Here is a 12829-nt window from a genome sequence, read left to right as displayed (position 1 = left end):
TTATCTCTCCCTCATGTTTGAAGCTTTACTGAGTACAGTACTGTTGGTTGGTAGGGAGTATCTTTTTTCCTTTGGCACTTTGAATATAGCATCCCACCCGCTTCCTGGCCTGCAGGGTTTCTGCTGAGAAATCCACCAAAAGCTGTATTGTAGCTCTATTGAATATGATATGTTTCTTTTTTGATGCTACTTTGAGTATTATTTTTTTGTCTTTGATTTTTGCCGATTTGATTATGATGTGCCTTGGGGAATTCCTCTGGGTTAAATTTGTTTGGTGATTTCTGAGCTTCCCATACCTGGATGCTGTTATCTTTCTCCAGATTTAGGAAATTTTCAGCCCTTACTTTTTAAATATACTTTCTGGCCTTTTTCTCTCTCGTCTGTTTCAGGAATCCCAATTATGTGGAGGTTATTTCACTTGATGTCCCATAATTTTCATAGGCTTTCTTTACTCTTTTTATTCTTTTTACTCTGCTGACTGTATAATTTCATATGTTCTGTCTTTGAGCTCAACAGTTCCTTCCTCTGTTTTATCAAGTCTGCTATTCTAATGAGTTTTCTAATTAGTTTTTCACTTTGATTATTCCTTATTTCTACGATTTCCATTGGTTTTTAAAAAGTATTTCTATTTCTTTGTCAAATTTCTTATTTTGTTTCTGTATTGTTTTCCAAATTTCATTTAGCTTTCTGTTTGTATTTTTTTGTGATTCTCTGAAAATCTGTAAGAAGATTATTCTGAATTCTCTGTCAGACATTTCATAGATCTTCAATTCTTCTAGATCTATTGCTGGAACTTTGTTGGTTTATTAATATCATATTTCCCTAAGTTTTCACAATCTTTGCATCCTTAAATAGATGCCTGTGTGTTTGAGGAGACAGTCACCTTTCCACTTTTTACAGGTGTTCTTTAGGGTTATTCAACCTTTACATCTTAATATTTGAACTTAAACACTGGCCAGTTGTTGTTTTCCTGGTCTGGGGAGGACTTATAATGAACACTGGAACTTAAACACTTTTCTGGAACTAAGTCACTGCCCTTCCATTGTTTCTCAGTCTGGGGAAGACTTATAGTGAGTACTAGAGTGTAAACACTGCCTCTTGGCAGTGTTTTGCTTGGAAGTATATTGCTTCCCTGCCATTGTTTTCCTAGTCTGGGAAAACTTAAGCCAGCACTGGAACATAATCCTTACCTTTTAGTGGTTCACAGGCCTTGGGAAAGCTCCATGTAATCACTTGGGCTTTGTGGAAAATCCAGGTAGGGATTCAAGCCTTCCATCAGATTATGCTCCTTGTAGTGCTTTGTCACCAGCAAATGTCTTCAACATGGTATCCCCAATTCACCCCAGGTAGTTTAGGCCTCCTGGCACTCTCAGTGGTTCCTGTGGGACAGGACCAGAGTGGGTTTCTTGTGAAGATTCCCAGACTAGTGGAAAAAGCAAATGTCCACCTGTAATTCTGTCCTTTCATGTTGGCAATCATAGTTCTAGGGAAATTTTCTGCGAGTGGCATTATGCTGGCTTAGGGTGGGGACAGGGATGGTGTAGTGTGAAATGACTGTTTTTCCTACTAGTCATGGCTCCTCTTCATTCTGTGAGCCCAGGGGATTCTCTGCTTCTCCTCTATATTTTGGTGTATTTAGGGTGGTATTCTTATCTTTGAATAGTTCCTAGTTGTATTTTTGTTGGGGGAGTGATGCTGGGGGATCTCCTATTCTGCAATCTCGCTGATGTCACTTTGGTAAAAATATTTTAATTGGAATATTTTCTATAAAAATTTAGAAGGATAAGCCTCTATTTTTTAAAATTTCTTTGTGAAAATGAAGCCAATTATTTTGCAAATGAAAGCTGCACTCCGTAAGTGGATTTAAGGCCCCTGCGTTGGAAAAAATTTACATTTTGATGACTTCTGATTTTTTAATGATCCTTTTTAGTATTCTTCCACCATTTAATGTAGTGATCTTTTAAAATCTTAACAAATAAGCAATATAGTATCCACAGGAGTTCTGTTATTAGCTTTTATAGATACATGCATGTGCACGTGCGCACACACATAGTGTCATGTAGTCTAGTTCTAAACTAGATCTAAACTTAAGATTGTATATATCTTAACCAGTCATCCATAAAAATAAGACCTATCTGTAATGAATATTTTAATATGTCATCTAAAAGTTCCACATTTTACTAATTTTCAAAATTTAAGCTATATCCTCAATACCTCATTTATATGCACTAAATGCAATTATTTAAATTGGTATGTGTCAGTTATCAAGATTCCTCATAATTTCCTTTTGCGTCTCCTACAAAAGTCTCCTACAAAACAAACCTTCTCTTAAACCAGTGTGATAGTTGTATAGATATAGCTGCGAGATAAGTTCTGTAGTTTTCCCATATGCCTTCCTCCTCCGTAGCAAAACTCAACTTCTCTGTAGTTATTTTCTACTCGAGATTGGTTTGTTTTTATATCACATGCACATGAAATTATTCTCATGCTATTTAGTTATTCAGCCTTTCATCTGAGAGGCCTACTCAGTTCCATATATAAACTAGCACATGTTATATATCCATACCCATTTTCTCATTTTTCTTTATAACACTTGAGATAGTATGTATTTCTCTGCTGTTTATCTTCATCCACTAGAGTGAGAGCTCCATGAGATCAGGGCTTTTGCCCTTGTTCACTGCTATATCCTTTTTACCTAGAGCAGTGCCTGGAAATAAGGTACCTTTATCAGTCTTTAAGTTTTGTTGGAATAAATCTACTTAACAAATTAAAATTTCAAGTCATATTTTAGAAGTTTGTCACTAAATTATATTTTTCTAAATATAATGTTAATGTCATTTTACTGAAAACTTTTGGATTACTGATTACTGCTTCTAGATAATAGAGTATAAATAGGAAAGAATGTAAGAGGTAATCATTAAAAGTATGAATTTTTATAATTGTTACTGGAACATTTGGTTAAATGCTATAATTACATGACTATAAAATCAACATTTAAGAAAGTAGAACTCTATTTAAAATTACATACTCTAGGATCATCATATAGGACAACAGCAGTGCTTATTTTTCATAAATATTTGAACATTGATTATACATCAGTAAACAAGTTTACTGTTACTTTTTATATATAGTTGAACATTACGGATCAAACCATTTTCTGACCGATAATGACATCAGTTACATATTTGTATTGAAATAGATGAGTATAATCCGATCTTTGATACTCTTTTTTTTTTAAAAAACACTGAAATGATTTCTGTAGTGAAGGAAACGACTGAAGTTCATATCTATGTAAATTTGTAATGCTCTTGTTCTGTTATTTATTTCCAGGCTATTTAGCAGACATGACCCACAAGCAGAAGAAGCATTAGCAAAGAGGAGGGGTAGGAACAGTCCAAATGGGAACCTCATTAGGATGCTGGTTCTTTTCTTTCTTGAAAGTGAGGTAAAAAAATGTTTAACATAACTCTTTATTTTTTGGTATTATATTACATATTAAATAAAATTGTCATGTAATTCATTGTAATTGTTTTTTTCCCAAATCAAATTAAAACAAGCTGGTTTCTTATAAAGTTGTCTCCATGAAGTTGCTTGATTATGAAATCAGTATTCTACCTTTTGTGGGAAGAAGTTCTAAACATATATGTAGGTGTGGATTAACCTTGGATATAGACTAGCTGTTATTAAACTTTTTAGTATTGGCATTGTAGTATTGAATACCTCCTTTTTTTTAAAAGAGGGTCTCGCTTTGTCACCTAGGCTGGAATGCAGTGGCACAAAAATAGCTCATGCAACCTCAAACTACTGAGCTTAGGAGATCCTTCTGCCTCAGCTTCTTGAGTAGCTATAGGCACACACCACCATGCCTGGCTAATTTTTATTATTTGTAGAGACGGCGTCTCACTATGTTGTGCAGGCTAGTCTTGAACTCCTAGCCTCAAGGGATCATCCCACCCTGGTCTTCCAAAGCACTGGGATTACAGGCATGAGCCACTATGCCCAGCTCTGAATATGTTTTTTTTATCATTGCTTTTTGTTTTTCTTGAATCTGTGCCTATAACCTTTAAATTATATTATTTAAACAGTTTGTGAAAATTGTCAAGCTGTTAAAACCATTAGTTCTATCTTGGTTGAAAATTATTTAATAGGGAGAAAAATAGGAATTCAAGTGTACTTATTGATAGTTGTACAAGCCTCATAGCAATATTTCCATGTGCTCTCATCAGTTTATTTAAGCAAATCTGTAATTAACACTCATAATATATTATCAGGATCTGTTTTCACAAGGGAACTTTGGTCTACCCACAAAATGCTCTTTGATATTTTCATATGCATTTTGTACAACTGCCATGTCATTGGGGGAATGGTAAATTAAACCTAAAGAGCCCCTAAATAAATAAACTAGTTGGTTTAGAAGGGACTGAGAATAGAGTTGCAAAAGAAATAAAGAAAATTTAGAAATCTAAGACTCTTAATTTTATTTGTGAAAAAAATATTTTTGTAAGAATGTTAGGGAAAAAGAAAAATGTAAAAGATACTATGAATGCTCAAGTTTAAGCATATTAGAGGAACTCTGTAGGAATAAGGAAGAGAGATGCAAATAGGACCATCTATGTGAAAATTAAAATTGGAGAAGAACTGAGTCACTGGCATGAGGGAACCCCTTTAGTGTATTTATGTATCTGATAGAGAGGTTAGCAGGCAGAGAAAACTTGAGATAAAATGTTAGGAGTAAACTTGAAGCCAGTTAAAGATGAATCAGAATATACCTAGAAAATTGTAATTAAAGTCACCAGGAAAATTAAAGTAGTTTGTTGTCTTCATATATAAGCTTAGAGGAAAGCCTATAAAATAAATTAAACTTAGATCTAGTGGGGTAAAATCCATGTAGATGTAATATTATATATAGTTTTAATTTATATGTAACTTACAAATAAATTTTAAATCCATTTTTCCATAGTGACTCTTTATCCATTAAAAAGTTACCCTTTTTGTTCATCTAATTTCTGAAGATGAATGCTTACATGTACCTGGTTTTCAAACTGTTTTTTGTTGTTATTTTATATTTTTTCAGACAAGGTCTTGTTCTGTTGCCCAGGCTAGAGTGCAGTGGTGTCATCACAGCTCACTGTAACTTCAAACCCCTGGGCTCAAGCAATCCTTCTGCCTCAGCCTCCCAAGTAGCTGGGATTACAGGTGCATGCCACCATGCCTGGCTGATTTTTTTCTTTAATTTTTTGTAGAGTTGAGATCTTACCACGTTGCTCAGGCTAGTCTTGAACTCCTAGCCTCACGTGATCCTCCCAACTCAGCCTCCCAAAGTGTTGGGATTACAGACATGAGCCACTGTGCCTGGCCTCACACTGTTTTTATGAAATTATGACACCAAAAACTGTTTTTAGAAAATACAGTTTTCTTTCATTTTTAGGGTTCTGGTTTCTTTTTCATTTGGGAGATTTTTTTTTTCTCAGTTACCTTTTTGTTGGTATGTAATAGATGTACGTATTTTGGGCGTGTATGTGATAATTTAATACATTCATATAGTTTTTGAAGATCAAATCAGTTTAATTGGGATTATTTATCATCTTAAATATTTATCTTTTCTTTATGCTGGAAATATTCTCTTCTAGCTCTTTTGAAATATATGATAGATTATTGTAAGCTACAGATACCCTACCAATGTGTCAAACACTAGGTCTTATTTTATCTATCAACTTCTATATTTGTACCCATTAATCAAGGCCTTCCTTCATAGTTTCACCTTTCACTACTAACAGAAGTTCCTTGGTATAAAGTGTCTGAAAGATGATTGTGACCTTTTACCCCTACTATGTTAAAATTTTTTTCTTTTTTCCTAAAACATGGATTTACCTGGAATTTATGTAAAAATTTGAGACCACCAAGTTCTATGCCTATCACAAATATGCTAAGACAAAGAACTATCATAAATATTATGTCAAGCCAGTCCCTGACTGACCATGTTATTCTGATTGTTGTTAATAATGGTGAATTTAAAACTTTTATCAGAAAATGGGCCAATGCATTATCTTGCCCTCTGATTTACACTTTGAGTTTGAAACAACTGATTATGGGTGTTAACAGAATACATTCCACTGTGCCACCACCTTATAGTCGAAAGATGAGTAAATTGTCAAAGAAGGTTAGCATCTGCATTAAGAATATTTGCTACCACAAACAAATTTCTGCTAAACTGTCTGATAGGAACAGTGACAACATGCCAGAACAACACTTTATATGCTTTGATTTATGTAGAAAAGTCAACCTTAAGAATGCTGATGCTAATGGTATTAAACTGCTTTAAAGTCTCGAATTACACTGTCAACTCCTCTACTGAAAACCTCAGGCTAAATTAGTGAAGATGGAAGAGATATTACAAGTTCACATAAACAATGAGGGATTTGTGGAAGCTGTAAAGTAATTGGGAAAAGACTGACTATGAATTCCATTTGCTCGAAGTAACCCATAGCCACATGAGGCAAAAATACAAAATCTTTTTTTTTTTTTAACTGAGATTTTCTTTCAGAGCTCTTAAATACGCCTAAGATCAGGGCAATAGAGGCTGGTAAAGGAATAACCTATAAGTAGTAATTAAGTGGTTGTCCTTTAGTTAAGCCTATTCATCACTTTAGAACTGCTGGTCCAGGCATTTGGGATGTGGACAATGGGTCTAAGAAGCAGAGTAGTGATTGCCCCAGATAATTTATGACCACCAAGAGGGACAGGAAATTTTTCATTCAAAAGGCAAATTGTATCCTATACAATAGAGAGAAAGCCTGCCTGATTATAGAGACCACGTTTCCACTTTCCCATACAACCAAGAGAGCCAGAACCTTGCAACCAGATTCAAGGAAGGGATTCTGGCTAATAGTATTCTTGTGTCTAGGCTCGTATATGAACTGGCAACCAAGAATCACGAAAACTTTTAATTTATACCCTCAAATAGAAGAGGAGACTTTTATGAAAAAGGAAGAGAGTCCTTAGAAGTTAAAAACTTGATTTCTAAAATTTAATTAGGGAAAATCAATAAATGGCCTGAATAGACACAACCAAGGATTGGCTATAGACTGAACCAAAGGATTTTTCCAGAAAACAGTGCAAGAGAAGAAAGAAATGAAAACTGAGAGAGAAATTGAGAGACAGGGAGTACAGATTAAGAAATTTTATTGTATTATCTAACAAGAGGTCTGTAAAGAAAACAAAGAATAAAGAGGAGGAGCTATCAAAGGACATGCAGTTGGAGAGATAACTACCCATGAATTCTATGTGTCGAGTATTACTTTAGGATGTTTTCTAGCACAATGAAAAAATGGATACAATAAAAGGAAAACAAAGAATATAAGAAACAATGGTGAGCAAATAAATCCAAAAAAAACTTACAGCTAAGCCTAAAAATTAGGACTTTGAAGTTTAAGGCAAATATCTGATTATTCTTAAAATGTAGGAGTATAATGTTCAAATTAGAGGAAGAGAAATAAATAAATGTGCTAAGGATCTTGGTAATGAAAAAATATAACTTAGATAATAAAGCTATGGACAGGAAGGAAGGACAGATGGAATAATCAAGAAAATATTATAAGTAGAGCACAGAAAATAAAATGCCAGGAATATTTCTAGCATCCGTAATACCAATAAATACAAACAGATGAACATGCTTTATTAAAAGGTAGATTGTCATTTAAGGTTGAAATAATGAAATGAAAAATAACTATATGCTGTTTATAAACACATTTTAATCAAAATAAGAGGAAGTTTACAAATAAATTCTGGATAAAGGCTGGATATAACTAACAAATGCTTATAAAAAGATAGCAGAGGGAACAGTATCATAAAAAATAAACCAGAATTGAGGACCAGAAGTATTAAGAGGGCCAGAAAGGGAGTATTTTTTATTAATTGAAGGACATAATCCACCAAATACATAACTGTGAATCATTATATATATATATTATACAGAAATACGTGTATACATAGTTAAGCAGAAAAGCTTATTGATTCAGCAGTTTATTTTTTTATTGTGGTAAAATACACCAAACAAAATTTATCTTGTTAAGTATATATTTCAGTGGCATTAAGTAAATTCATGTTGCTGTGCAATCATTGCTGCCATCCATCTTCAAAACTTTTTCAAATCTTCCCAAACTGAAACTATATCCATTAAATAATAACTGTTCAATTCAGCATAGGTTTTAATAGCAGCCATTTGGAAACAATTTTTTTTCTGCCATTTTTCATTTGTGACACCAACTTATGCACTATTTGTACCTCTCACTGTTGGAATAATGTTGTGGATAGTCTAAGAATAATGTCTTAGAATATATGAATTTAGAAAGTTTGAAGATAACTTGCAGCAAACATTTTCCCATGTTCCCCCCCACCTTAGTTTTTTTTTTTTTTTTAATTCAGGATATTATGGGGGTACAAACATTTTGGTTACTGCCCATGTAATTTTAAAGCAAAGATGCTAATCAGTATTATTTACTCTGGCTTTGACAGAATTCATTGGGAGACTTTGTGGTATGTGTGGTTTCCCTGAGGCATTTCTGGAGCTAGGGTGTGAGATTTGAAATGCAGCAGAAATGAAGTACAGAATTAAGGTCGAAAGAAGCAGAGCATTAAATAGGTCATTAAAATTCACATTGAATTTAATAATAATGATAGAGTTAGGAATGGGGGAGAAAAACCAACTCAAGTGCCAAATGGGCCAGGATAACACTAGATAACAATAGCTCTAGAAAGGTGACTTTCATACTTTTTGGGTCACTAAATGATGAGAAAAACATTTCCTCTTGCAACAAGTACAAGTTCATCTAACAAATAACAGTTATATGAATGGGTATTTAGTCTTTCTGTATGCTATCCACTCTTTTCTGCTCTGCTTCATTTTTGAAGCTTTGGTTTCAATGCATTGAATTAGTTTAACAACCCAAAAATGGGTTGCAATCTGTAGTTTCAAAAACACTCATCTCAAGGATTCTTTACAGCGATCTCCAACCGTTTTGGCACCAGGGACTTGTTTCATGGAAGACAAATTTTCCATCACCGGGGGTGGGGAGGGGAGAGTGGGGGTCTTGGGAGGCGCTGGGGAGAGCAGAGCTCAGGCAGTGATACAAACAATGGGAAGCAGCTATAAATACAGATGAAACTTCTCGCTTACCTCCTGCTGTGCACCCTCCCTTCCTAAGTTTCATGGAAGACAATTTTTCCATGGATGGAGGTTGGGGAGGCAGGGCAGTAGAGCTCTGCAGCCGAGGACCAGGGGTTGGGGACTGCAGCTTTAGCAGGATGTAATGAGACTCAAAGGTGGAAGATCTTTATGCAAGGGTGGAGAAGTTAATTGTCAGTAGCAGAAACTGGAACAATGCCAACACCTTCTCTATTACCTTCCCTGAAGAGTTTCACTGAGATTATATTCTTCAAGGTTTAATGACTGGCAAGTGGCAGAGAGTTTAGTGTGAAGTATTTGATGAGGAACTTGAGTATGTTTGTTTACTGTGGAAACATGGGTTCCAAAGAAAATTGTCAAGAGAGTAATGACCAACAGAAAATGGGGGTGGGAGGAGGAGTGCATTGAGTCAAATGGAAATGAGAGTAGACTAGAGGAGAGATACAGAGTAACTTACATTTTTGACCTTGACCAAGGTGACAGATGTGAGGCAAGTAAGGCTTTGGTACCAAAGTTTCAAATGGAATTCTGGGAGAAAGTGATTAATCTCCTTTAAAAAGTATATTTAAAAAGAGACAACCAGGAGTAATGAAAAATGACCTAAATCCAGTTTATAATTTCAAGAATTCTGCTAACTAGCTGCACTCTAGCTAATTGCTAACTACCTATACTCTATTGGGCTGAGAGATCCTTAATCTTACTACTGCAGATGTTTAAAAAATCAATGATTCTACATCCTGTGTCCACATTATTGATAGTGGAATATGAATATTGTTCTCTAAGTGGTTCTTAGAATCAGAGACCAAGCCATTTTAATTATGTTTAATTATGAAGAAAATGGTTTATCTCAAAATATTATTATTAGTTTCTGTATTAAATGTCCTTTAGTCACACTTGCTTTGTTATTTTTAGTTACATGAACATGCAGCCTACTTGGTGGACAGTTTGTGGGAGAGCTCTCAAGAACTATTGAAAGATTGGGAATGTATGACAGAGTTGCTATTAGAAGAACCTGTTCAAGGAGAGGAAGGTATAGTATTCTGATAAGTTGATTCCCATATTGTTGTGTTTCCATTGATTATCATTTCATCCATTAAAGGTAACTTTTTTTTTCTTTTTTTGAGACAGAGTCTCACTGTGTCGCCCTGGGTAGAGTGCAGTGGCATTATCACAGCTCACCACAACCTCAAACTCCTAGGCTCAGGCAGTCCTCCTGCCTCAGCCTCCCGAGTAGTTGGGACTATAGGCAAACGGTACTATGCCCAGCTGATTTTTTCTGGTTTGGGTAGAGACAGGGTCTCGCTCTTGTTCAGGCTGATGTCAAATGCCTGACCTCAAGTGATCCTCTCACCTAAGGCTCCCAGAGTACTAGGATTACAGGTGTAAGCCACCATCCCTGACCTAGATCACTTCTTAAAAACAAATATGCAAGCATGCTGTGTGACTTCTTGCCAAGAGAACAATGTTTCCTATAACAAGTAAGGATATCTCAACAGTTTACAACATCTTTCCATATTAACATTGCTACCATGCCACACAAATTTTTAAAAATCCCTGTAAGTGTAATGGAATAGTCCAAAAAAGTGTTTGTGATGCTTATTTTGAAATACAAAATACTGATATACTTAAGGAAACAAAATGCATCCAGAATGTTTTTACTGTATTTATATGTGAACTTGGAAAAACCTGTGACACGTGATGATTTAGTTAGACTACAGCCTTCCACTCTTTAGTAATATTTTCTTTAAAATTAAAATCAGAAGGTCAGAAATGGGGACATTTACCTATCTAAGAAATAGGGGGAAATAACAGCCATATAATTTCTGAAATATGCATTTTTTACAGGTTACATAATAGCATGCATAGCAAAATGGATATGTAAACTTAATAAAGAGGATGTATTCTAAAAGTTTATGGGAATATTAGCTCCTTAGAATCAGAAATTTTTTTCCTATATATGTCTAGGTTTTCAGGCTGGCCCACAATAGTGCTTTAAAGAACTTCTAATTCATTTAATCCATACAGCAATACTAGAAGGTGGGTGATACCTTGATGTAATTGAGGCTCATAATAGATTAAATGTGGACTTCAGAATCAAAAGAAATACAGATTCAGATTTTTAACTCTGTCCCTTGTAACTTATATCCTCAAATTTTCTGATCCTTAGTTTCCTTTTATCTATAACACAGATTATTTTCTTTGTATACCTTATATAGTTGTTATGAAAAATAAATAAGATAGTGTACTACTGTTTGCCTGTACCCTCTTGTGTGGATAGTGTACTACTGGTTCCTCTACCCTCTTGTGTGGTTCATTCAACCTTCTGGAATATTGTAAGAGAGGCATCCTCTCAATTCACTACTCAAACAGGTCACCAGGAGAGTGAGCATCACCCACTGTTCTTTCCAAGTAGTGATACTAATTGATACTATTAATATTTATTTTGACTTTGACAAAATTCAATGAGAGAAACAATAGGTATATACATTTTACCTAGATACACTCCTGTAAACTGGCTCACAATGCCTTAACTCAAAATATTTGCATCATTATTTATCTGTAATACAAGTCTTTCTCAAACTTTTCCTAGACCTTCTTTCAAAGTGGAGTTTATTATACTGTATTTGGCTCTACCTTAACTATATTTTGGGTTCTCTTCACTTTTGTGATCACATTCTGCATTTTCTTCTATTTTACTTACACATGTTCCTACTAAGTTTATTGACTTTTATACATTCTGTTTCTAACTAATCTTAATATTTTCCCTGATAAAATCAATTCCTCTTCTAATCATACTGCTGTCTAATCAACACTTGAGTAAAGGGTCCCAAGATAGTATTCATCCATTTTCCTTACCTTACTCATTGCCATAAAATTAACAAATTACCAGAGTAGATTAGAGCTTCTCATTTCTGATTCCAAAACATTTTTCTGTATGTCACCTCATGCCTTATAAGATTATTTCTAAGGAGAAGGGAGGCAGAGAATATAAATTAAGGAAAGAAGAGCCAAGATGATATGCTTTGGTATTGTTAACTTTTTACTCTCATGTAAATAAGATGTGTAAGTCAATAAACAATAATTACTAACTCTTTCGGTTATCAAGTTGTTTTAGATGAATTTATCTTGTTAAAATAACTATATACTCTTAGGTATTTCATTATGGTTTAAATTCACTTGACATTGGGTTTCTTTGACTTCCAGTCAAGAGGTTGGTTTGGTTTGGCTAGGGTTTGGTTTGTCTGGTTTTAGCTAGAAAAGTGACTGATAAGATGGGAACATTTTTTAAAGTGAATCACAGTTTTAGTTAACCATGATTGAATCTGGGTGGGGCAAGGCCTGAGAAATTAGAAATAACATTTGCAGAACTGTATCTAAACTTTTTCATACATTTATTTACATGCTTTGCCTCATTTAAGCTCTGGCATGGAATGGCATCCAAATTAATTTTCTATGCTAGTATTTTGCTGTATTTTAGGCTAATAAAATGCTACCAGTAACTTATATTTTAAGACTAATTAAAAATTCAGTTATTTTTTAGATAAGTAGAGTGTGATAGAATTCCAGTGGAGAAAAGTCTAGTTAGCAGTTAGAGACGTAGAACTAAAATTTGGGAAAGCCAGACACATTGTGACAGACTACCAA

General features: G+C 34.5%; 1 protein-coding gene across 3 annotated transcripts in view; it reads left to right on the top strand.

Annotated features, from left to right (window-relative positions):
• STAG1 (stromal antigen 1) overlaps positions 1-12829 on the top strand; it is a 342007-nt gene that overhangs the window by 244257 nt on the left and 84921 nt on the right. For all 3 annotated transcript variants that reach the window (XM_045539117.1, XM_045539119.1, XM_045539118.1), the window contains 2 exons: positions 3331-3445; positions 10097-10214. In XM_045539117.1, the coding sequence (XP_045395073.1) occupies positions 3331-3445; positions 10097-10214 (233 nt within the window). The remainder of the gene's footprint in view (positions 1-3330; positions 3446-10096; positions 10215-12829) is intronic.

Source organism: Lemur catta, chromosome 1, assembly GCF_020740605.2.
Source record: "Lemur catta isolate mLemCat1 chromosome 1, mLemCat1.pri, whole genome shotgun sequence".
Classification (NCBI taxonomy): Eukaryota; Metazoa; Chordata; class Mammalia; order Primates; family Lemuridae; genus Lemur; species Lemur catta.
This window is presented reverse-complemented; position numbering and strand designations above follow the sequence as displayed.